The sequence below is a fragment of the Girardinichthys multiradiatus genome, chromosome 24 (genome assembly GCF_021462225.1).
Source record: "Girardinichthys multiradiatus isolate DD_20200921_A chromosome 24, DD_fGirMul_XY1, whole genome shotgun sequence".
Classification (NCBI taxonomy): Eukaryota; Metazoa; Chordata; class Actinopteri; order Cyprinodontiformes; family Goodeidae; genus Girardinichthys; species Girardinichthys multiradiatus.
In genome coordinates this window covers 9,030,472-9,057,295 of record NC_061816.1, presented here as the reverse complement: position 1 = coordinate 9,057,295, position 26,824 = coordinate 9,030,472, and the positions used below count along the sequence as shown (strand labels likewise).

At 38.3% G+C, this 26,824-nt stretch overlaps 2 protein-coding genes across 3 annotated transcripts; both read left to right on the top strand.

The window, feature by feature from the left end:
• The first annotated feature begins 37 nt into the window (after window positions 1–37).
• On the top strand, window positions 38–26,325 carry LOC124861188 (NACHT, LRR and PYD domains-containing protein 3-like). Its single transcript, XM_047354711.1, is given in 16 exon segments — window positions 38–83; window positions 1,546–1,713; window positions 1,850–1,932; window positions 2,202–2,362; window positions 3,097–3,219; window positions 3,304–3,423; window positions 4,152–4,230; window positions 4,392–4,620; window positions 4,759–6,550; window positions 7,631–7,840; window positions 9,941–10,102; window positions 23,468–23,540; window positions 23,644–23,872; window positions 24,007–24,643; window positions 25,217–25,260; window positions 25,409–26,325. Coding segments are annotated over 12 exon segments (4,188 nt in total). The 5' UTR covers window positions 38–83; window positions 1,546–1,713; window positions 1,850–1,932; window positions 2,202–2,362; window positions 3,097–3,130; the 3' UTR covers window positions 25,933–26,325.
• On the top strand, window positions 12,725–25,176 carry LOC124861600. Of its 2 annotated transcripts, XM_047355463.1 has the most exons (8): window positions 19,149–19,250; window positions 19,379–19,434; window positions 20,828–20,949; window positions 21,033–21,134; window positions 21,233–21,349; window positions 23,468–23,540; window positions 23,644–23,872; window positions 24,007–25,176. In XM_047355463.1, exons 3-8 carry the CDS (start codon window positions 20,873–20,875, stop codon window positions 24,678–24,680), a joined length of 1,272 nt encoding a protein of 423 aa, XP_047211419.1. In that variant the 5' UTR covers window positions 19,149–19,250; window positions 19,379–19,434; window positions 20,828–20,872; the 3' UTR covers window positions 24,681–25,176. The 2 variants fall into 2 exon arrangements, with proteins under 2 accessions (XP_047211420.1, XP_047211419.1); XM_047355464.1 differs by lacking the exons at window positions 19,149–19,250; window positions 19,379–19,434 and adding an exon at window positions 12,725–13,933.
• Window positions 26,326–26,824: the final 499 nt, after the last annotated feature.

Sequence of the window (26,824 nt, the reverse complement as noted above, 5' to 3'; positions counted from 1 at the left end):
CCTCCCAATGAAAACGTGCTTCATGAAAGAGAACCTGGATGTTTTGGCGTAGTTTGTTTGCTTCACGGAAACCTCCATTTGCAGTAAGTGTTTCATGTTTCTATTTGTAAAATTATTCTGAGTAGTTAGTTTCTCACCTGGCGCAGACAACAATTAGTTCCTCTCTGAACACGGAGGTCTGGGTTGTAACAGCATGTTACATGTTGCTGAAGGGTTGACCATTCATACCATCACATCTACACTCAGTATATTGTGGAATTTTTAGTTTATTGCTGATGTTTTATATTAACGTATCACTGACCCATTGGCCAGGAAAGTTCCAGTTCTGATACATGGTTCCACGTTTATATAGTTGTGAGTAAACTGAGTTTTCTTGTGCTTTTGGGTGGGGCGCACTCACCATCACCACCACCACCACCAAACCAGGAAGCGACTGCCCAGGTTTCTGGTTGTAAACAACAATTGCAGAACTGTGAAAGAGACACCGACCAGAGTCTGAGTTTTCATCATCGTTACCATAGTTACTGGTGCAGTCACTAATGGTGACGGGGTGAATCTTGTCTATATTTTCATAATCAACATGTTTGTGAGGACAAAGTCTAACTGGGAGGAGGAATGGTGGACTGGTCAGAACAAGGTGGCAAGGAATGTTCGGTGACAACAACAAGCATCAACAACAAGCAACAAGCATTTTGTTATTTTTTTTGTACTGCTTTGTCAGCTGTGATAAGTTGATGTTCTGCTAGATCTATCAAAATCTGGATTGAGGACCACATTTTATCCCCTCCCTACTATGAATGATGAGCTGAAGAACAGTGATAGAAGGAGCGGTTGTCAGTATTTGGACCATAAACATTACCAATATACCAGGTTATGTAGTCACACTACTCACAAAAAGTTAAGGATATTTGGCTTTGAGGTGAAATTTATAGAAAACATGCAAATTTCACACTGATATTATATTATGAAAGTGGGGAATTTAATGCAAGGTGCTTTCTTCATCTCAAGCATTTTATTGAACCAAAAGCCAGCAACAGTGTTGGGTATACCACAACAAAACGTCTGTCTCAATAACGTGTGTGTATTTGAGCATCAATTACAGCTTGACAACGATGTCTCATGCTTTTCAAAAGTCGACCTCTTATCTGTTGAGGCCTGGCCTCCCGCTCTTCTTGAAGGGCAGCCCTCGGGTCATTGAGGTTTTGGGGTACAGAGTTATGAGCCTCTAGACGGTGACTCAGCTTTTCTCTGAGATTCAAGTCTGAAGAAAGTGCAGGCCTTTCCATTTGAGGTACCCCAGTCCCCAGCAGCTGTTCCCTGATGATGTGACCTTGATGAGCTGGACAACTATCATTCATGAAGTTGAAATTAGGCCTATGTTGTTCATGCAGGGGCACAATGACTGAATTAATGATGTTGTTCAGGTAGTATGGGCATGTCATTGTGACATTCACATAGTGTAGGGCAGTTCTGTATTGACCAGACATACCTGCCTACATTGTAACACCACCACCACCATCTTAATGTCTTGTCTGGTGATAACAGTGGCTGATGCATAAGGCTCTCCTTGATGTCGTCAACGGCCATCGTTCCTGCTCAACGTGAATCAACTTTCATCAGAGAACAGCCCTGAGGCCCACCGGTTTCTCGTCCAGCATAAATGCTCCCTGGCCCGTGCAGGACAATGCAGCCTGTGCCTGGTGGTGTGGTCAGGTACCCTTGCAGGTTGTCTAGAACACAGACCATGCTGATGTAAACAGTTTTAAGTGGTCTGAGGTGACACTTGGGTGCCTCTCACCCCCCTTAAATGTGCCTGGAGTTGACTGGCATTCTTCATCCGCTTCTGCAGAGCACTGTTCACAATAAAGGAGACAGGAGGCATCAGTTTCAGAGAGAGCACATGAAGGTTCAGAGGTCAGCAGTTCAATAAATGTAGGTTTAAACTATATTATGTTTAATTACAGATTGTAAAAAGAAGTCAGTTGAAGCAGACAGTATGTGTGTGATGCTTATTTTTATGTATGTATAAATTGACAAGGCACAAATACAAATCTCAAAATTATTAATTTTTATTTCCTTACATTTACAAATTTAGACACCTATGCAAACATTTATTTTATTTTTACACTTATCTTACCCCATACTAAAGTTTCTGAAAATGTCTGAGAAACTGGTGCTGCACCTCTTACTTGTCTCTTTAGGCTCCACCTCCATCAAAGGTGATGCTCTGAATGCTGCTGCTCCTCCTCCTGCCTCCATCGTAGGTGAAGTTCTGACTCGTTCCAAGAAGCTGCTCTGGTGCCTCTGAGTTTGTTTTGTTCAGACAAGTCTTCTTCTGGTCTGTGACTTGCTGAAAGAAACCGTAAGTTTACTTTGTTTCATAGTTAAAGTTGATTTTAACTTTAACAGTGTTTTTGCTTTCTGGTCTTTGGAGACCATGTTCTCCTCTTATTTTAGAACCAAGTTTTAGTTTTACTGTATATGAAGGAAAATCTACAGGATTATTAGATTATTGTCTGAAACAGTTAACATGATGAGCAGCTGATGTTTTTTTTTTCACAAAACAAACAACTTCGTTTTCAGGTCTTTAATTAAAATTTCATTTTTACCTTTGAAGTCAACAGAACAGCTGCTTCCTCTCCAGCCTTTCAAAATAAGATGACATCAATGTTGTTAAAATGTTTCATGTTATTAATGGTGTAAAACTTTCATGGAACATATAATCCATCTGCATAGTTTCATGAATAAGAAATACAGCAGGTCCAGATGTTCAGAGTTTGTTCTGCTTCATTTTGTGGAGCTGCAGCAGATGAACTTTGACTGATTTTATATCTTCACAACATGCAGTGTTTGAGTCTGCAGCTCCTTCACTTTACAGCCAAACGGCAATAATTTCATTCATTTAAACAACTTTTCAGCTTCAACAAATGTCCAACAATCTGTTCTTTCTATTATTAATGCTAAATATGATTTAGTGTCATAAACTTTGTTTTTTGGAGGTAGAGGAACAACAACTCACTTGATTGTTAATTTGTTTCTGCAGGTGTGTGTCAGTGAATGAAAATGTATCTTCATCATTTGTGTTCTTGGCTGCAGCTACATTTGTGTGAGCTGATGTGAACTGAGCAGCATGGATCAGTGTGAGGACAGAGAGGACAGAGTCCCTCCATCTGAAACCACTCTGTGTGGAGAACATGGGGACCAGAGCAAAGCTCAGAGGTTAGATCACCATCTCTAACTGTCCAGGACTCTTTTCCATGTCAGAGCTCAGCTCTCACATTACCAAGTCATCTTTATTCACAGGAAACTACCTGAACCAGAGCCTGAATCTGGACCTGAAGCCAGCTGGGTGTCCTTAAAGAGCAATGAATCAAAGGGTATTATTATTGAATTTAAATCAGAGCAACATTCAACTGCAAACAGGTGAGCTGTTTCTAAATGTTCAAACTAATTAGTTTAAACTTTTTTCCAACATATTATTGTATGTATAACTCTTTCTCACACATGTCTGTTTACATGTGAAGCTGTGTGTGATAGATGCTAAATAATTGATATAATAAAACAACTGCATTATTGTGATAATATGAAATGATCTTGTCAGATGATATTGGAGCTAAAATAAGTTGTTCTTCCATCCAGTTAAATCATTCTGTATCACCTTGTGTCACATTAGTTAATCAGAGTTGGTGCTTCTGCAGACCTTAAGGAATAAAAAATATGAATAAAAATAAATAATCTAAAACTAAAAGTTTGGAATAAAACTTAAATATTTTAAGAAAGACAACTGTTCAAATATACCACATATACCAAAATATTTTACAATGAACCCCATGAAGGAAATGTATTGAAATGAAATTCAAATGTCCACAACTGAACCACTGGTCCACAATCTGCTTCATGTTCCTCTGCATGTTCAGTTTAAAGTTCTTGTAATCAGCAAGTGGAACAACTGAGCATTAAGAGCCATTAATCAGCCATGTTTCAACACGGTTACCATGACAACTCATACTCTGCTCAGGTAGGAACTTTTGTCCAGCTGTCCCTGGATGGGAAAAGACATGTAGCTTTTGGAGCAGGAAACCACATGGACTCATCTTTGTCTGTTTGTTGTTCTACTGAATGTGATCTAATGCTTCCTGGTTCCTCCACAGAGTGGACCAGCAGAACTCAGACGTTCCCAGTGGTCTGTCTACCCAGCAGCATCAGACACAGCTGGACTCCATATTTATGGTCTGTAAATGTACAACAACTACTTCTCCATCAGGTCTATTCATAGTCATCTCCATGCTGCACTTCGTAGACCAGAGGACTGTCAGTCTGTCCAACAAGGACCTGATGTTTGGCTTCATGATTTCAGTCTGATGTGTTCTTCATAAATTGATCTGTTCCAGCTGCTGGAGGACAACATTGTTACTTTTGTGAAGAACGAGCTGAAGAAGGTCAAGAAAGTTCTGAGTCCAGATTACCAAGAAGGTTTAGAGAGTAAGTGGAGAGATGAGGAGGTGTTGGAAGGTGATGATAAAGAGGATATAAGGAGCAGCAGAGAGGCTTTTGTGAAGATCACAGTGAACTTCCTGAAGAAAATGAAGCAGGAGGAGCTGACTGAACATCTGCAGAGCAGTAAGAGGATTTCTCTACAGATTTAACCTGCAGGATAAATGTTAAATTTCTTTCAGTCTTAAAAGCAGAAAACACATATTTGAATGCACTATTTAGAGGAATTTGTTTCATTTCTAATAATATTTTGTTTTCCTTCAGGTCTTTCACACTCAGTTTGTCAACGTAAACTTAAATCTGGTCTGAAGAAGAGGTTCCAGTCTATGTTTGAGGGGATTGCTGAAGCAGGACGTCCAACCCTTCTGAACCAGATCTACACGGAGCTCTACATCACAGAGGGAAGGACCGGAGAGGTCAATGATGAACATGAGGTCAGACAGTTTGAAACAGCTTCCAGGTCACAAGACAGGCCAGAAACAACAATCAGACAAGAAGACATCTTTAAACTCTCACCTGAAAGAGATCAACCAATCAGGACAGTGATGACAAAGGGTGTGGCTAGCATTGGGAAAACAGTCTTAACCCAGAAGTTCACTCTGGACTGGGCTGAAGACAAAGCTAACCAGAACATCCAGTTCATATTTCCATTCACCCTCAGAGAGCTGAATGTGCTGAAAGAGAAAAAGTTCAGCTTGGTGGAACTTGTTCATCACTTCTTTACTGAAACCAAAGAAATCTGCAGCTTTGAGGACTTCCAGGTTCTGTTCATCTTTGATGGTCTGGATGAGAGTCGACTTCCTCTGGACTTCTACAAAATGGAGATCCTGACTGATGTTACAAAGTCCACCTCAGTGGATGTTCTGCTGACAAACCTCATCAGGGGGAAACTGCTTCCCTCTGCTCGCCTCTGGATAACCACACAACCTGCGGCAGCCAATCAGATCCCTCCTGAGTGTGTTGCCATGGTGACAGAGGTCAGAGGGTTCACTGACCCCCAGAAGGAGGAGTACTTCAGGAAGAGATTCACGGATGAGGAGAAGGCCAACAGAATCATTTTCAACATGAAGACATCACGAAGCCTCCACATCATGTGCCACATCCCAGTCTTCTGCTGGATCACTGCTACAGTTCTGGAGGATGTGTTGGAGACCAGAGACGTAGGAGAGCTACCCAAGACCCTGACTGAGATGTATATTCATTTCCTGGTGGTTCAGACCAAAGTGAAGAAGGTCAAGTACGATGTAGGATCTGAGACAGATCCACACTGGAGTCCAGAGAGCAGGAAGATGATTGAGTCTCTGGGAAAACTGGCTTTTGATCAGCTGCAGAATGGAAACCTGATCTTCTATGAATCAGACCTGACAGAGTGTGGCATCAATATCAGAGCAGCCTCAGTGTACTCAGGAGTGTTCACACAGATCTTTAAAGAGGAGAGAGGGCTGTACCAAGACAAGGTGTTCTGCTTCGTCCATCTGAGTGTTCAGGAGTTTCTGGCGGCTCTTTATGTCCATCAGACCTTCATTAACCATGGTGTCAATCTGATAGGAACCCAAAAAAACATGTATCTTACATCTAGATTATTTAACAAACCAAATCTAACAAGTCTCCATCAGAGTGCTGTGGACAAGGCCTTACAGAGTCCAAATGGACACCTAGACTTGTTCCTCTGCTACCTCTTGGGCCTTTCAGTGGAAACCAATCAGACTCTCCTATGAGGTCTGCTGACAAAGACAGGAAGTAGCTCACAGACCAATCTGGAAACAGTTCAGTACATCAAGGAGAAAATCAATAAGAATCTGTCTGCAGAGAAAAGCATCAACCTGTTCCACTGTCTGAATGAACTGAATGATCGTTCTCTGGTCCAGGAGATCAAACAGTCTCTGAGTTCAGGAAGTCTCTCCACAGATAAACTGTCTTCTGCTCATTGGTCAGCTCTGGTCTTCATCTTACTGTCATCAGGACCTCTGGATGTGTTTGACCTGAAGAAATACTTTGCTTCGGATGAGGCTCTTTTCAGGCTGCTGTCAGTGGTCAAAGCTTCAAACAAAGTTCTGTAAGTTCTGACAGAATTTGGGTTTAGGCAGCAGGAGCTAAAACCAGGAAAGAGTGACTATTATCCTGATATTCTGCTCAACAACTAAGGATTTACTAGAAAGCATAAATGTTAATGATTGACTGTCAGTTCTCTTAAAATGTGTTTAGTAAAAATAAACACTTGCCAAGTTGTTTTATAAACTATTTAACATTTTATTCCAAAAGACCTGACTGACACTTACAATCTGGTACCAAACTTTTTCCTCTCATAAAAGTAGAACAAAAATTATTATTTTAGTCGTGTGGTGACTGTGGCTCAGGTGCTATAAGTCCGTACTGCAACCAGTTTAAACCCCCGCTCTGTCCGTGTTAGTTGTTGTGCCCTTGGGTATGACACTTCACCCGCCTTGTCTAATGATGGTGGTCAGAGGGCCTGGTGGCGCCAATTGAATGGCAGCCTTCTGTCAGTCTCCCCCAGGGCAGCTATGGCTATAATGTAGTCAACCACTGTCACACATTCACAGTGTGTGAATGTGTGTATGAATGGGTGGATAACTGATTGTAGTGTAACGAAGTCAGTCAGTCAGTCAGTCATTTTCTACCGCTTATTCCATAGTGAGTCACGGGGAAGCTGGTACCTACCTCCAGCAGTCTATGGGCGAGAGGCAGGGTACACCCTGGACAGGTCGCCAGTCCATCGCAAGTGTAATGAAGTCCTATTAAATATTTATATTGAATTATTTATTTTCCACTTTTATCACATAAATTCTTTTCAGCTTCTTCAGACCTAAAAAAGATAAGTCCATTTATGTATTTACTTAAAGTTTTGATGTTTTTTTCAATGTTTTATCACGATAACCCCAGATATCTAAACAACAACAGGTCGTGTTTGCAGCTCAATCTACAGATAAAAGCATCATTCAAAGTTTAAGTGGGTCACAGAACCTTTAAATTGGTGCAAATGACATTTTGTTCTGTTTTAGGGTTTTGACATGTATTGCATTGCTTTTGAGTTTCTAAATTCTTATTTCTTTAAGAAGTTTCATTTGTCTTGTTTAATACTATAAGATTTTTTTTTATTTTGTTTTTTTTCCAACAGAATTATTCTTATTCATTTTAATCTCTGTCTCTTCAGATTGATGAACTGTAACCTCTCAAAGACGAGCTGTAAAGGTCTGGCCTCAGTTCTCAGGTCCCAGTCCTCTAATCTGAGAGAGATGGACCTAAGTAACAACAACCTGCAGGATTCTGGAGTGGAGCTGCTGTCTTCTGGACTGAAGAGTCCACACTGCAATCTGGAAACTCACAGGTCAGAACAATGTTAATGTCTTTATTATTCTAAACATCATCTAGTTTCTGATGTCACAATATATATACATACATATAATCATCTTCCACAAGGTTTAGGATTGTGTTCATAGATGGATAAAAAAACCAGAATTATATCCTCTGCTCTAAACACATACCAAAGGTGTTCAAGAAGGTTGAGGTCAGTACTGGAGGTCAGTCAAGTTTCTCTTTTTACACCTGTAGCCAGAGAAATGTTTGGAACATAGGATTTCAATGATTTGGTGGCTTGACCTGATACTTTTGGTAATATAGTGTATATACTGAGCTTTTTTTTTACCATGACAACAAGGTTTTTGTTTACATTAGGAATGGGCAATTAAAGTGCTGTTTATCCTAATCATGAATAACAAGATTAGCATGATAAAAACTGAGATTTATGTTTATAACAATAAACTAAATGAAGAAGAGAGTAAGGCTGGGATTGTTAGTTTTCGTGTTTAAACAGTTTGTTCCACTGTTGGTTCAATGAAATCTTAAATTAACTAAATATTGACAAATATACAGTTACAGTAATTATGAATACAGTTATTGTGTCATGTTTATGGGTGTAATTGTATTACTTAAAGTAACTTATTTGATGATGACTAACTTTAATAGTTAGAGCAGTATTTGTGTTTGTGGGGCTCTTGTGGTTTGCATTGAAATATTAAAAAATATTGTGATAAATTTTTAAATATTCTTTATCTTAAAATGTATCATTATCACAATAGATACCATAAAATATTGTTATAAAATATAAAGTCCATATTCCCAATTCCTAGAGTCCACTACGGTAACCTACATGGGACAACAAGTCTCTGCTCTTTTGCTCTCACTCTGAGGGCTTTTGTTAAAATAATGTGGCACAGTTGGTGGTGTCATATGCTTTAAAGTTAGGAAGGTATTGTTGAAGCTATAACAGATTAATGTGGCACATTCAGGAATCTGGGACTTGTATCCAAGGTGGAAACAGATTTGTGAAATCTTGGATGACTTTGTTTATTTCTTTAATGATGTCACACAAGAAGGTAATGTGTTCGACAGGCCTTAATATACATCCACAGATGTGCCTCCGTTTAAGTAAAGTAAATCAGAAACTCACAAAGCCATGAGATCATTATCTGGGGTTTTATTTATAAAACGTTGCATAGGATCCATACTAAAAGTGTACATACTGTATGGCCAAAAATGGCATACGGCAAAAAAAAAATCCATACCTATAAAACCATGCTCACGCACCCCAGAAAGCAAATTACCCTTTATAAATCACAGCTGCACCACAATGTTTGAATACAAGGTTCTGTATCATGTTCTGGACTCTACATGCCCACATTCAACCATAAATGGTCAATGCAAAGCACCTCATGAATGTCATTGTGTATTTCAATGAGCCAGCTGATCAATGTTATTCCATGGTTAAAAATGCCAACCACTGAGGAAAGAGCAAAGAAACGCAATTTCACCGAGGCAGAAATCTGTGTGTTGGGGAGTGAGGTGGAGAGCTGAAAAAATATAATGTTTGGTAGCCATAGAAGTGGCGCGACAAATAGTGTTGTGTCACCATAGTATTAGTATGTTTACGGCACTCTGTGTTATTGCCTTGTGTTAATCTGTGGTACACATCACCCTGGTCATCATCAGGCAGAGGAATGTGATGATGAGAAAACTTTGATCAAATGTTGTGCTGACTTTGATTTAAGATTTAAGTTGGCTTATAGGCCTTTTTTTAATTTATGTTAAAGGTCCTTCTCTATATTTATAGTTTATATATATATAATAGTTAATATATATAATATAATATAGTTTATATTTATATATATATTATATATATATATATATATATATATAGTTATGACTCACCAGCACAAGCATAAATAACTGCAGCTTTTAATGCATATGATTAAGTCGATCTATGATTAAAGTCTGATGTGGAGTGAAACTGAACAGTGTAACATAAACACCTACCCAAACTAGGGTTTCTATTTTTATCTGAGCAAACTTTAATTATCCATGACAAAGTTTTTACGTACAAATAATCTATTTTTGTTCTTCTTTTGACTTGTTTCATTTTGTCTTTCAGACTTAGATCCTGTAACCTCTCAGGGAGAACTTGTGAGGTTCTGTCATCAGTTCTTAGCTCTAAGTCCTGCTGTCTGAAAGAGGTTGACCTGCAGAACAACGACCTAGAAGATTCAGGGGGGATGTTGCCATGTGGCTCAGAATGTACACTGGAAATATTCAGGTGAAGATTCATCAAACTGTTTCTTATGGGTTTTAATGAGGAACAGTGTGAACCTCAGCACTTTCCCATTCCAACCTCAGTTAAAAAAAACACAGGAGAACACAAATAGTGAAAAACCATCCATTCATCCAATGTCTTTTTTCTGCTTATCCCATTGGACCAGATATGGGGTACACACTAGAGGCTGACATTTTTTCGGGAGTCCCACGGGTCACGGGATTCCCACGGGAAACCCGCGGGACGGGAGACAGCTTCAGTAAAGATCCCGTGATTGGGACGGTACAGGATAAAAAATGAACGGGAGCAGACGGGAGCGGGAGCTAACTAATAGGAGGGAAAATAAACTAGGATCAATTGTCCTTGGAAATGTAAACTGAGACTTTGTTATAAACTTTAAGAAAAAAAAAAACTTGAATCGACGCCGCCATTGTGTAGTTTTTTTCCAAGAAGCCTATACTATAATGTGAGTCAAACGAACTACACGACCCACAAGCCAACAGTGCTTCTGCTCGATGTATGCTGCTTGTAAAACGTGTTTAGTTGTAATCAAGTTCACCAGTGATTAAGGGACACTTGTAAAACAGATTCTGGATTAAATCAGCCCTGCATCTCTTCATTCATCAAACCAAAAGTACCAACATGTGTCAAGTCTCATCTGACCAACAAAATTGCTGCATGTGCTCTAAAGATTTAAGAGGTAAGGTACGGAAGCCCGTGAGGGGACATGGGGAAATTTATTACTTTTGCGTCTCCACGCAATACTTTTGCGTTCGGCATTTCGGAGCAACAGCACAGATGATAAACTGCTCATAAAACAAACACTGATATGTCATTGATATGGTTTATGTCATATGCAGGTTAACACGCAGTAAACAATGTGATGAAATGCTTAGGATAAGAAGAACCGTTCAGTCTCCTCTGACTCACTGATCCACCTCCATACCTTCAACACCACATTCACTGAACCTCTTTATGCTGGATTCTGCATCTGGTCTGGTTCCTCAATATTTCTGTGTTGAGTCTAAAGAGTCTCCTCCTGTCAGAGAAACACTCTCACTGTTGAACGGATCTCTACATCTCTGTCTCTTTCATTCGGAAACATTTTCACATTCAGTCGGTTTCTTTCTGAAACTCTTGGAAAAGATGCCTTGTAAAGTTCGTCCTCTTCCAGTCCTTTAAAGATGGAAGCTGGGATTATTCCAGGATCCAAAGGTTTTGTTCTGTTTCCAGACAAAGCTTCATTTAGGGTATTTCCGTCAATGTGCTTCCAGTGCTTTACCAAGGCTGCTACCGGAGTTGGTTCTTCCCTGGCTCTCATCTCTTCCAGTAAATGTTTGATCCTGGCCCTTAATTTCACAATCAGGAGAGGTTTTAACATTTCCATCTAAAATCTTTGCTGTCATGTTTCCTGTTTGTGAAACTGTAATGGAGACCAGTAGTTCCATTACTTTATATAATGGGATTATTGATGTTGTGTGATGTATCATTAAGTTACAGATCATATAGTTGAGTTGTTTGAGTTGTTTATTCTAGTTCTGTTCAGACATTTTTAGACACATTCTTGAGAAGCAGGAAGACTGGCCATCCTTTCTGTATAAAGAGAGTGTAGGTACAAATGTCAATTTGTGTTTCCTTAGATTTTTGTTCTGCTTCTTCTTCTAGAGTTTATCTGGCAATTAACTTGGCAAACCAAGTTAAGGTGCATTTACTGCCACCTATCGAATTGGAATGTGGACATTAGAGATAGTCAGAGGGAACTTATAATAATAAATTAAACGTGGTTAAACAACCCAGTATTTTTAAGAAATCCCATCACGTTTTTAACATTTCTAGATGTATCCCCCAGTATATTACCTAAGTAAGTGCTTTTCCTTCTCTACTTAGTAGTCTTGCCAGATATTTCCATTCTTTTATGTACTTGTTACATTCTAATAAAATATGTTCAACCATTTCTGACTGACCACAATAGCTACATGTTCCTGTCTGATGTTTTCCTATTTGGTACAGAGTCCCATTAAGGCCTGAATGACCAAGCCTCAGACGAGTCATCACTGCCTCCTCTCTCTGGCTATCATCCTTCCACCTATTACCCCCTATATTCCATTGTATTTGATACAGATATCTACCAGTGTCTTTATTTTCCCATTGTTCTTGCCACATCCTAATGACCCTTTCCTGAATCAACGATTTTCCCTCAGCTTTGCTCAATGGGATGTTGATGTTAATGTCATCTAACTTAAGGGCCTGTTTTGCTAGTGTATCAACCTCTTAATTTCCCTCAATACCTATAGGGGCACAGATCCAAATAAATTGAACATTATTATTATTATTATATAATGGAACAATATGCATTGCAGTTTATACAACAGATCAAGTCTACATGATTTACCTGATTTAATGCTTTATTATATTTATTGACTGTCTGATGCAATAACAGCTTTGCTAATGCCCATGATGTTACTAACAAGCAACTGTTTAAGTGCTTTTATGATAGCAATTATGTCGACACTCTGCACTGCAAGATAATCTGATCTTCTTCTTTTAATCTTAACATTATATTATGGGATGTTTACTGCAGCCCCAAAGGGTGAGACTTGCTCCAGATGTTGCTTAAAAGCTCTTGGAGCAAACCAGTAGTGCTTGGCGTAGTTGCGCTAAATTTTATGGATTCTTTTGATTGACCTTAGATTCATTTAGTTGTAAAGGTTTAAATTTATGTTAATATTTTCTGGTTATTCTTTATTGTTTTGGTGTTAGTTCAGTGTAAATATTTTTTATCTCTTGCTGTCTGATTATTTCACTTACAACAACTTGAAGCTTTGTCTAAATTAATACTTGTGAGGATAAAACTGATCTACAATTAGATGTGTTGGATTGTTAAATCACCAATTTATATTTTGTGTAACTGTCAGGGATAGAAATTTAAGGCAAAATAATCACTTTAGTCACTCATAATTGATTTATTTCTTTGTCCACGATTGTGTATTTTTTCAATAATGTGACAGCTACAGTGCCTTAAAAACGTATTCCTAACCATTTAACTTTTTACATTTTATTCCTCTGACAACCATGATGTACTGAACAGGACAGACCAACTCGAAGTAGCATGTGATTGTAAAGGAAAATGGTACCTGATGTGGTATTTACCAGATTTTAATTTATAAGTGCAAGTAAATGAGAGGAGCTGTTCAACTAATCTCATTTAGAGGGGGATTTAAAGAAACTTAAAGTATATGTGGAGCACAGAGAATAACACACATCAGTTAATATGAATTCAGATTAGTTTGTCCTCACCAAAGTCTAGATTCTGATTGGGTTAACTGGGCAAACTTAATAAAGAAATGATGTCACGTTTGTTGCAAATGGTGTATTAATTCAAGTCCTGCCTACATCAGAATCTGGATTAGCAGAAAGCAGTTCAATGCAGTGGGTAGAGGAGGCTCTCTTTTAACAGGAATTGTAATAAATAAATGGAGGAAAAGCACAAAACAGGTTCTTCTGTCAGCAGATTAACACCTGACTTTAAGGTATCAATTGGAAACACGTGTAATGGCCCCTTGTCTGGTTTATTTTTGAGAAACACGCCGGCAGTCCAAATCTATCTCCAACTGATGCTTTGACCATCCTGAAGAAACTACATAGAATACCATCATGTTAGCGGATCACAAGAGAGATGATGGTCTTCTTGAGTGATATCAAAGTACGTCATCCTGCCCTGTTATTGGAGCCACGCCCTATAAAAGGAAGTGGAAGCCTTCACTTCCTGTTTGACGGTCTGACCTTTCACCTGAGCTGGTCTGGATGGAGGAAGCACATGGAGCCAACATTTGGGTAACCACACTTTGATTTAAATCAGTGACATTAAATCTGTAACTGTATTAATGTGACTGTGAATGTGGAGTTCAGATAGTGAATGAAGAGGAGAAGGTTTAGATGTGAGGAGACCTGAAACTGTTGCTTTAGTTCTCCAGCTTCTGGAAGAGCTCAATGAGATTGGTTTAAACGTTGGATTCAAATGAAAGTTTGTTGCACTGAAACACTGAAGACTGCTTCTGATCTTTTAATTGTTATCCATTTTTTATTGTTTTACAGACATACGCAAGGTAACCTAGGTATGTTTTTTTTTATTGAAACCTGGGGGGGGGCAAGCTTTCAGAATGATGAGCAGCAAAAATGATGCAATGATAACAGGCTATCACAGGAGCAGAACATTCAACCAACTTCGCAGATTGGTAGGTGTGACTATTATAACCACACAGCCACAGGTCTAAACAGGACATCCACATAAAATAGTATGGTACATCAGTTTTATTAAGAGATTGGGGGTTATTTAAATTATGGCTAGAGCAAAATGTGGTACAAGAAGTAAGAATAGAGGAGCAAAATGTCTCAGTTCCTTCTAGGTTTGCAAACGTTTGCAACAATGTAAGGTTCTGATATAATATGGTATATGGTAAAAGGCCTGAACTTGCATAGTGCTTTCACATCCCCAGAGACCCCAGAGCGCTTTACACTACAGTCATTCACCCATTCATGCACACATTCACACACTGACAGCGGTGAGCTACAATGTAGCCACAGCTGCCCTGGGGCAAACTGACAGAAGTGAGGCTGCTATACACAGGAGAGTCAAGACTGAAGGATCACAGCAAATACACCGACAGCAGGTTTATAGACCAGAACAGACTGTAAAGAGGTCTATAGACCAGAGTAGACCATCACACCTAGGTACCATGTGAGGGATATTTGCAGCAAATTATATGTGGATATAACAGCTGTGCTGTGTTTAGACTTCACATATATAAGTAGCAGAAACAAAAAGAACTGCTACCAGCCATCATCAGTATGAGACTCATAAATGAATGATGGAAGCTGCCCTGATAAGTCATGAATGAAAACAGCATCTCCACATAAATGTCAAATGCAAAAAGCCCAAGCAACTGTTCTTTGCATTAAAACAGGTGAAAATCTGTTTAAACACAAACCTTAAATGTGTAAACCTTAAATGGCTTCAAACGTGTGAGCAATAACTGCAGAAACTAATATCTTTGTGTTAACCTTTGTAAATCTGTGCCATCAGCTCAGAGTTCAAGCATATCTGAAGAGAAAACAGCTTCATCCCTTGAGCTGGACAGCTCTATGACTTCAAAATAACTGACAAGAAGCAGAAAACTCCGCTTCATTGATGTCAGTTTTTGATAATTCCAGGAATGATTTGACTTTGAGTCCAAAAATGTCTCGCTGTGGCGCTCTACTGAAACCATCTCCCCAGGAATAGAGTCTATAACAATGAAAAAAGCCTTTTGGCCTCCTGTTCACTATCCTGCTCTTGGTGACCGAGTGTCTCTTTCAGCAGAACACAGGAGCCTGATGGGGTCTTTTAGAGTATTTTTATCCTTTGCTGATTCTCTGTCATAAATCACTTTCCAGATAATATCCAACCTCCACTAGAGGGCACTTTTGCACAGAAACATGCTGTAAAGTAACTTACTGTTAATGAAATATCCAAATGTACAAAAGTCATAATACACAATAATTAACAATGTTACAAAATAACAATTTTGGCTCAAACAAAGCTGTTTGTTGTGTTGTCAGGCTTAAAAACCCCTAAAACTCCTGGCAGAGATAACAAATACAGTAACTGTGTCAACTCAGACTTTAGGTTTCAGGTTTCCTCCACAAAGGACTAGTTCATGCATGATTTAATGCTTCTTTTATTTACAAGACAGTGAACAGTGAATTTACTTATAAAGGAACATAAAAAACAACACCCAGCCTACAGACACCACCATTACTGTCTTCCCTGACACTATTCAGACACAAAGACTACAGTTATACAGAGGAATAGGATAGATATACAGTACCTTGCAAAATAATTAATACGCCTTGAGCTTGTTAACAATAAATCACGTTATAACCTCAAACTTGAAGGTCTTTTTTTGTGTTTTAATGTGATGGATCAACACAAAGTAGTGAATAAATGTGTGGTGGAAAGGAACATTTCCATGTTTTCAAAATTATTTTACAAATAAAAATCTGAGCAGTGTCAAAGTTAACATTGGGCTTCATTTGTGAAAAATTGATAATGACTGAATGTTGATATCACCAAGTTCCACTTGTGATTTATGAAATGTACGTATACTTGTCATTTCTATACTACAAACATTCAATTAATGATAGATTTAATGAAGCAGTAATTTATACAGCACATTCCTGGTTATTCATAGTTTTGATGACCTGGCCCACAGAATATGTGACAAAAATGGTAAAATAGAGACACTCATAGAAACACACAGATAAAAATAATAAAATATTACTAAGGCTTTATGGGTAAGCTGCAGTAAACAGTGATATTTTCACTCCTGATTTAAAGGAGCCAATAGTTTCTTCACATCTCAGGTTTTCAAGCAGTTGGTTCCAGACATGGTGTCATGATCTTCACGTACTTGTTTTTGGTTTTCTTTTATATACTTTTATATAAATATATCTTATATATATATATATATCTTTTATATACAGTTTTAAAAGTAAGTTTAGGATTTGAAGTCTGACAGAAGCTGGTACTTACTGGATTAAATTCTCTGTTTAGTTGTTAATGTTAAATTTTGCCTGAATATTAGCTGATGATTTTCTAGAAATGTATTTTATCAATTCCATATGAGCCTTTTAAAATATTAAATAAGGAGATTTACCCCTTTACTATTCTATGTAGGAACGCTAAAAGCCCTTTTTTTTTAATATACTACATATTAATGAATAATTTATGTTCATCATACGATTTTAGCCTTATGTAACGTTAAGCATGGAGCTTTAATGATTTGAACAAAGTCTGGTCATAGAGAATATATAGTTTATTTTAGGAAGGACCATAATTTTGACTGAAGACAACCTTTAACTCATTTAAATATTGATTGTCATGTAGGAAGTTTTTAATTTTTTTAAATGTATTTATCTTCCCTGTTACATTGATAAATTCCATACATGTTAGGTTTTAGCTCTTTGTATCATACTCTTTAGTTTTTCCAAGTAAACTTGGCTCCAAATGATCATCAGTGATGGTACAACAGTGGCTTTTTATATTCATCATATAAGAAAAGGAAAACTGGATAAAAGTCAAAGTGGAAGCACATTTCCTTGTGCTTAGGGCATTTCTTCAGTCAGCAAGTTTCATTAAAAAGCATTTTCCTCTGCAGGAGATTTCAGATTCAGATCAGTGTTTCTATTGTTGATGCAAGGGAAACCACCTCAGTACCTTAGCTAAATGAGAAGCACATAGAAGAAGAAACTGGCTGAAGAAAACCAGATTCTGAAGTCTAGGGTACTTTCAAGCTGGGTACATGGCTTCCTGTGATTTTTAGTTCTCCTAGTCAATGCAATCTTGCTACAAAGCCTTAACTGAGGTAATCTGAGGTAATGTTTTAGTCTTTTCAGCTTTAGAGCTCTAAACTAAGCTCAGATGTTTTGATCTAAATCATTAAAAATATCAAGGCAGCAGCTAGTGTCATTGAGTTCTTTGCTTAGTTTCCTTGCTGATAGCTGAAGTGCTTTGATTGGATACAGTTATGGGATGTTCTTTGTTAAAAACCAATCAACAGACTGAAGCTTGTTGCTTCACAATAGAGTGACTGACTCAGAACGATCAGAGATTTATGCGATTTGTTAACTTCTACCATTGAATTATCCAGAACTGCAGTTGGACCGCCGCTCCACTTTCCTCCACCAAGACCACTTTCATCTTGACCCAGAAGCCGACAAAGCCTTCCTTGAGTTTAAAAAACTTCCTGAAGCTTCAGTTCTTATCGAGCCCAACCCAAATCAAACTGTCAATCTTAGAAGCAGATGCTTCAGATTCGAGGTTGGAGCTGTTCTCCCACAACGTTCTGGTGGAAATGAGAAACTCCACTTATGTGCTTTTCCGACAATTTTCCTACATGTCCCCAGCTTTTCAGTCAAAGAGGAGCGCAAGGTTTCAACATCAAGATCAGGATACAAATGTGTTGCAAACACACTCACAAGCCTGGTTTTGACTACAGGGATCTTTCAGTCATTGCTGATACCAATTAGTCCTGTTTTCCTACGATTTTTAGTGTGCAGCATCCCTTCATTGGACTTGTTTTTGACAGTTTCTGGTCCTTATGTTTTCCTTTTCTTACAACTCAGCTCAATGTTGGGAACAGCGGTCAGCCACACGATTGTTACTGTATAGCATTAATAACTGATGCACTGAAAAATTGTGGTCTTGATAAATTCACATTCTAGTGTTTTGTTTAATCTTATAATATAATTATTTTCATGGAAAATAAAAACTAAAAGCCCTTAAGCTAATTAGGGATTCTATTTTTTGCCATATTAAGAGTTGCAGTAATCATGTAGTTTTTTCCCATCTACATTTAGGTTTGTGATTCATCATCAGGTGTAGTGAGGGAGAAACAGCAAAGTGTGCTCCAGGATGGCAGATCTTTACAGATCCATCAGTGAAACTCGTGAGCAGCTCCAGAATGAATGTAGGCGAGTATCAAGCAAGTCTAGTACATTTCAGACCTTGCATAGGATATTCTCTGGAGGCTTTTTTTCTGTAAATTGGTATTTATGTCACTTTAAATGCAGTAAATATCCTTTCAAAAGTGTAAATCTGCACGGATAGATAATCATTTTTCCTATCTGTTATTTAGAGAGAATGTTAAATCCATCTGGATGGATTAGTGAGAGTGATTTCAGAGGGTGAAGTGGTGATTACTGTGGGAAGGTCCAAATTTCACTGTTTGAAAGTGAATCTAGACTGGATTAGTTTACACTGAAGATATACTAGACGTCACTAATTGTTCAGGAACTTCAAATATAAAATGTTTGTTAGCATGTGTTAAATTACTACAGTTACAAATAGTGAATCATAACAGATAAAGAACTCACTCTCCCCATTTCTCATTATTTCCTAATACATTTGACTTTCAGTTCTCATTTTCTTTGAGTTCAGATTTCTTAACATTTAGCAAATGAAAAGCAGGTTTATTCAGGTTTGTTGAATAGTCACCATAACAGTTGCTGTTGATGCAGTATAAACTGTAGATTTTCCTTTGGTATCATTTAATAACTAGATAGCCATAAGATCTGCTGGAGTTTAGTGTAATAAAGTGGGATCATATGATAGGTAAGTGCTGACACATGTCATCACTTCCTTAAACTGTTGACACATGTCAACAGTTTAAGGAAGTGTTGACATGAAGTTTATGAAGTTTATGAACCTGCTGTGAAGCACTAACTTCTGTGACCTACAAGGAAAAACATCAGAGCATCAAGAGCCAGAGAATCCTGAAAAGAATATCTATCAACATGTGAGTACAGAGCACGCATCAGTCTGGTTTAAATTCTCTCATTTCTGCTGCAACGAGCTTCTGAGCTTAAAGAATTACAGCTCAATAAATAATCATGTTGTATATGAACTATTCTTAAATCTAAATATGTACTGATGTGATTCCGTCACAAACTATAACACTGATATTGAAGACCCTCTAAAGGAGAATGTAATTACTGTAACCCATTATTTGTTGCCCTCACAAGTGAGAATTTATTCATTTTCCTGTTTATTTTGACAAATTATTGTGTTTTACATGAGATAGGATGTAAAATGCTGAACAATCAAATCTAAAGAGAAATTTACATGGAGACATGATCTCCTGAACTAAAACAACATCCAGAGTGACTCTAATGGCGACTGGGTCAGAAGTTTACATCCATTCCTCATGGGCATGAAGAATAATTTTAGCCTTTTAGCTATGTATTTGAACCATTCATTTTGCATGTATGTATACTTAGAAGCTCAAATATATTCATACACCCCTTACTAATAGTTGGTCAAATTTACCTTACCAATTTATCCCTTGGCCACCCAGGTTTTTGAATCTCCGGTAAGGTTCTAGCATGATTCTGTTGTGACATTTGACAACTTTATTGTAGAAAAGTTCACAAATTGTCATTTCAGATGTTTAATGTTAGTCTGCTTTATTCATTCTAAACCCAGTTTATATGAGTGTCCAGGTTTGTTGTGCTGGTAAAACACAACAAACACAACATATGTAATGGACCACTACCCCTGACAGAGAAACAGTCCCACATGCTACCATCCTCAGGCATGACAGATGGCACAATGTTATTATGTTTAAAAGCCCATACTTGACTCCTCCAGTCTTCTTTTCTGTGTGAATAGCTGCATATTTCAATCCAGTTTGAAGATGTCAGCTTTGGAGTGAGGCATTCTTTCTTAGTTGGCATCCTCTCAGTAAATGGTGATTTAAAACTAGCTTCATGGTGGACAGTGACACTGGTGTTCTAGCAGTTTTCAGTTCATGTCAGCTTGAGCTTTGGTTTCTGGGTTCTTCCAAAATGTCCTGACCAATTTCCTCTCACCTGAGGACAAGAATCAGACAGTTGAAGCATGAAAAACTGACAAATAACAGATCACGTTTAAGGGCTGAAGCTGCAACAGTGTTTACCTCAAACTGGGTAGTAAATGGTTTGAAGAAGTACAGCAGCTCATGTGAGTTTCTCTTTCACACTGCTGACTGTCTCATGGTTTTGTCTTTTTTGGTGCTTCTCTCTTAAACATGTTCCTCAGTCTTTGGTCTGAGTTTTCCCTGATGTTTTACCTCAAGTCAACATTTTACTGGACCTGTGTTTCTTGGAGTTTTCTTCCTTAAACTGTAAAAAGGCCTTTTGTTTCCTCTGTAGTTGAAGGTAGAAGGTGTGTTTGTGAGCTGATGTGAACTGAGCAGCATGGATCAGTGTGAGGACAGAAAGGACAGACTCCCTCCCACTAAAGCCACTTTGTGTGAAAAACATGAGAACCTGAGGTGAGATCACCATTTCTAGCTGTCCAGGACTCTTCTCCTATCAGAGCTCAGCACTCACATCACCAAACCATCTTTATTCACAGGAAACTACTGGAACCAGAACCCAGCTGTGTGTCCTTTAAGAGCAGTGGGTCAAAGGACAACCCATTCAGCAACTTTAGAGCCCATTTTGCTTTGAGACAAGAGTACGTTTACATTTTACCGATTTGACTAATTGGAACATTTAACTAAACTTAACTATCCAGGACATACCAAAAGAAATTCATGATGAAGTCATTTTTAGGATCCGAGAAAGATCTTACACTTCTGAGCCTGGATGTGGTCGTGTGTCCTTCAAGAGCAACTGGTCAAATGATCACCCACTGGTCAACTTTAAGAGACAGCCTGCCTCTAAATCAGAGTAAGTCAACATCTTTTACTCTGAAAACACTGACTTTCTCTAGTTAGTTCAAACTCAACATGAATTACTGTGAAACACAGCATGTTAGCTGTTATATGAACAGTTACTTGTGTCCTTAATGGGTATTTTTACAGAGAAACATTCTCTAATTAATGAATAATAGGAAGTTAATATAAAACAAAGGTGAGCCGAAAGTAATCTTGAGCATTTAAAATCATATATGTAATAATACAAGAGTTGTGATGAGATCTGAATTATACATCACAATCATAGATCAGAGCTTGAATATGATGTTGGCTTACAGTCACATGATCCTGGAGTGTTTCTGAGTTGCTTGTTTGGTTGTCTCTCTCCCACCTCTTACTGTGTTGTTGATCTCCTTTGAAAATGAGACCAGAAGGAGTCAGACTCTTTACCAGATTATATGTCTATGATTCTGAATGTCTTACTTGGCGCTTCATGTCCTTGGCTATCATGTTCTGTCAAAGTACGGATCACCCCCTGGTTCAATACTTCAGGGTAGCTGGATTTACTACAAACATTTCAAAGATGCCACATTTTTAACTGATCCTTTCTTTCCATGGTGCTTGATGTAATATTTCTGTAATTAGTTTCCCTCAGAAACTTAGTAATTGTGTTGCCCAAACAAATAAACGTTATACCCTGATATTTATCAGTCAAAGCTTTTAATCTTTAAAAGAGTCTGTTAAAGAAACTTTAACCTTTTACAGTCTAAAGTGTGCCTTAAAAACGTCGGCATCACTTACTGATTAAGAGCACTTTTCAAAGCATAACTTCTCTATGATTCAGTCAACTGCTCTTAAAATGTTAAGGGCCTTGCTCCTGGATATATGTTTTTCCCTTTGTTGATCCCTTTTGCACTTGGTGTGTTTTGCCTGAAGAGAGGAGCCTGATGCAGTATTTGGTGCACATTGCTCAGATCTGTTGGACTTGAGGTTTTTGGTCTGGATTTAATAATGCAATTTACAGCACAAATCTGGTGCAGATGCCTTGAGCAAAACATCTACACAAAATGGATCAAACTGTTAGACTTGTAGCATCGCCCCTCAGATTCAATGCAAATTATTGTATAACATGTATCTAAAGCCTGGCACAGGCTTTGTGATTTTACAAATTTTATATGATTTGTTAATGGTAACTTCAATCACATTGCTTGATTTACGATGTCAGAATTTACAATGTGGGAGCTGCTGGAGAAATTTCCAGCAAACATTCTTGCAGTGTTATTGCTCTTATGATTAGAGTCATGCTCTGAAAATTTGAGGAGAGGAAGAGAAGAAGAAGATGGCTTTGGATGCACTCAGTACTGGGATAAAAGAAACAGAAATCAAACATAATTTGTAGCTGCAGTGACTCTGCTTGATTTTCTAAGATTTCTGCCACTGCTTGATGTGGGTTGTAGCTCATCTTCATTTGGCAAAAAGCTAATGTGGCTCTTGGTGCACCTGTCACACTCACTGAATAAAAACAACTGGTTCACGGTTTACATGCCACCATGATTGTGGTGACATGTAAACCGGACAACCAAACTCTCATGACCCCCACTTAGTGTAACATACTGTAAGCCCACTGTTACACAGTCAGGATCGAAGCCACATTGCTCGTATATAGTCTAAAGTTTGAGTCCAAAACCTTTGTCCATTCCTGGTGCCCTGCTACTGGGGAGCGTTTCAACTACCACACAATGTCTGTGTGGCAGCCTCCTCTGCCACCAGATCTAACACACTAGCAGGTCACATTCAGTTGACATCACTGTCCTCTTCACCCAAATGTCCAAGACATAATGCGTTGGTCTGATATTGCAAAAGGGGGCATCAAACTCTGGCCCAAGTATCTTGGTACCAGTACATTAATGAAACAGGCCCCAGCCCTAGCTTGTCTCATAGTTTGCAAAGTTCACAGATGATTTTGGGATACATTGCTAGCACTATTGTCAGTATGAATCTGGATAACAAATGTTAATTTGTCTTATCTTTATCTACTACACAGATTGGTCATAAAGTCTGTAAATCTCTAAAATTTTGAATTGTAATGTGATAACCACAGCATCCTAAGGTTTTACTGAAAACTATTTTAATGATTACTTCAATTTTTAAGAGTGGACCAACAGAACATCCCCAGTGGCCAGTCAACCAATCAGTATCAAACACAGATGGACTCCATATTTATGGTCTGTATATGTACAACAACTACCTGCTGAAACCAGTCTACACAACATGGATCTGTTTATTGGTTCTATGATTAGTCAGATGTGTTATATTGTTCTGTTCCAGCTGCTGGAGGACAACATTGTGACTTTTGTGAAGAAGGAACTACGACAAATCCAGAAGGTTTTGAGTTTTGATTACCCAGAATTTTCAATGAGTCCGGTGGAGAGTGAGGAGAGGCTGGAGGATGAAGATGAAGAGCAGAGGAGGAGCAGCAGAGAGGCATTTGAGAAGATCACATTGTATTTCCTAAGAAGGATGAAACAAGGCAACATGGCTGACTGTCTGCAAAGCAGTAAGAGATTTATTTAGCTAGATCAGTGATGCATTTACCCAGTGAATGAAAAGATTGTTTTGTTATTGAAGTCCTTTTCTTTTAGGAGAAACATATTGTTTCAATACAAAATCTTGTTCTTTGTCCTGATTAAGAACTTTTTGCTGCACTTTGTCATCGTAAACTTAAATCTGGTCTGAAGAAGAGGTACCAGTGTATGTTTGAGGGGATTGCTAAAGCAGGACGTCCAACCCTACTGAACCAGATCTACACGGAGCTCTACATCACAGAGGGAGGGACTGGAGAGGTCAACCGAGAACATGAGGTCAGACAGATTGAAACAGCTTCCAGGTCACCAGACAGGCCAGAAACAACAATCAGACAAGAAGACATCTTTAAACTCTCACCTGGAAGAGATCAACCAATCAGAACAGTGATGACAAAGGGTGTGGCTGGCATTGGGAAAACAGTCTTAACAAAGAAGTTTACTCTGGACTGGGCTGAAGACAAAGCTAACCAGAACATCCAGTTCATATTTCCATTCACCTTCAGAGAGTTGAGTCTGCTGAAAGAGAAAAAGTTCAGCTTGGTGGAACTTGTTCATCACTTCTTTAATGAAATAAAAGGAATTAGCAATTTTGAACAGTTCCAGGTTCTGTTCATATTTGATGGTCTGGATGAGAGTCGACTTTCACTGGACTTCCACAAAATGGAGATCCTGACTGATGTTACAAAGTCCAGCTCAGTGGATGTTCTGCTGACAAACCTCAATTTTATGCTTGAAATTTTCAGGTCAGAAGTTATCAAACTATCTGAAGTGTGTCTTTGATATGCCTGCAAAATGGTGCTTTATTATAGGTTAATTTTTATATTTCTCAAGATGGTTATCCATTGTTTTGTCTGTAATCCACTAATAACTCACGTACATGCATGTGCTTAAGATAGGTCACACATTTTGGATCAACGTTTTAGGTTTGGTTCGCTGCTGACAAGGAAATTAGATTTATGCTTAAACTTGGCAATGTCAGGAATTTACAGCTTCTTTAATATAGGAGATGTGTCCAGATGATGAAATGATCCTTTATCTGTAAAGAACAATGGGCACCACAGTTGGCCCCGCAGTAAAGGGCACAACTCTTGTACGGAGTCCTCGACACAGCTGTCACGGGTTTGAGTTCCAGCCTGTTTACGTTTGCTGCATCTCCAACTAATTTCCCGTCAGCTCACTTTCGGGAAAAAGTTAGAAAAATAAAGGCCACTAGTGCCTAAAAAATATTTTTTAAAGGAACAATCTATGTATGAGAGCCATATAATATACATGTTTGTTGCAGAAAGAGCCTGATGGTCTGACTCCCCTCCTTTCAGAGAGCCTGCTGGAATCCGATGGTTGAAACCAGGTCTGAGGAAGTGTAAGTATGTTTTTCATTTGATTCATGACAACAAAATAGCTCACATTCAACCATCTTCAAACTGTCCATCACTCATTCAGGAGTCATCATCAAAGTGTCAATAATTGATCAATAACTGCAGCTGGATTGTGTTTGTTCTCTCCATCAGACTCCTGTCAGCTCACAATCGACACAAACACAGAGAACAGAAGACTCCAACTGTCTGAAGACAACAGGAAGGTGACACATGTGGAGGAGCTTCAGGCATATCATCAACATCCAGACAGATTCGATGAGTGGCCTCAGCTGCTGTGTAGTGGTGGTCTGACTGGTCGCTGTTACTGGGAGGTAGAGTGGGAGGGAGGAGTTTTTATATCAGTACGTTACAGAGGAATATGCAGGAAGGGATGCAATGATGACTGTGTGCTTGGGTGGAATGATCAATCCTGGAGTCTACACTGCTCTGAGGATCGATACTCTATCTGTCACAATAACAGAGGAACACCCACCTCCTCCTCCTCCGTCTCTAACAGAGTAGCAGCGTATGTGGATTGTCCTGCTGGCATCCTGTCCTTCTACAGAGTTTCCTCTGACTCACTGATCCACCTCCACACCTTCAACACCACATTCACTGAGGCCTTCTATGTTGGATTTGCAGTCTGGTCTCCTGGTTCCTCGGTGTTTCTGTGTTGAATTGAGCAGAAAGAGCAGAAAGTAAAAATAAAATGGCTTTACTCATAAAATTTTGCAAAAACAGCCTCTTTACTGAGAGAAAAACTATTTAAACCAATAATTCAGTCTGTGCAAGTCTCTTCTTTTCACTCACCAAAATATGTTCAAATTGATGAATATAATCTGTTTCTGTTTCATGAATGAAAATTAATCTTAGTCCTTTAAAGATGAAATCTTAGCTTATTTTTCAGACATTTCAGCATGATTGTGTTTATGCTGAATTGCACCCACAAGTTGATTTATTTTAACTTCATAAATGTGTCTGTTTTCTTTATTTCCCCAAAACATTTTTAATCACAAAATATTGTAATATAAATGTGAGATTTTAATAAAAATATTCAAACAAAAACCTTTCATATTTAGACTTGTTATTCTGTTTCATCAGCAGTTTGTACCTGTATAATGTATACATTTGTGATGGGATATGATGAAAAAAAAATCTAATTAATACATTACATTCTTTATTAAATACCAATATTTTGCCAAATAAAGGTTTTTCAGTTCCAATAAATAGACAAAATTTGGTTTATGATGATGATGCAATTTCTATCTAAATTTTGTCGAAGCAGGAATTTAGTGGCTTCATGCAGAGGTTCATCCAACCATACAGATCCAGACGTATTTACATTTTAAATGTCTTACTAGTATTAAACTAGCAGCTTTACTAATATAGTCGTCTAAATTATGCAACTGTGTTGGGAAAGAAGTTTAATAATGCTTTATTTTACAGAACAAGTATTCTGTCACTTTGTTCTATGTTCTGAAGTGTGTTTATCCTCTCTCTGTGCCAAAAAATATAGATTTAAAAAGCAATAATAAAGTCTTAATGCTGTTCTAAACCATAATAACGAGG

Bases quoted from the DNA above. Each gene is read 5' to 3' on its own strand.
- LOC124861600 (XM_047355464.1), top strand. From the start codon at position 20,873: ATGGATCAGTGTGAGGACAGAAAGGACAGACTCCCTCCCACTAAAGCC. The intron at 21,350-23,467 runs GTAAGTCAACAT...TCAATTTTTAAG, and splicing joins CAGCCTGCCTCTAAATCAGA to AGTGGACCAACAGAACATCC. The intron at 23,541-23,643 runs GTCTGTATATGT...GTTCTGTTCCAG, and splicing joins AGATGGACTCCATATTTATG to CTGCTGGAGGACAACATTGT.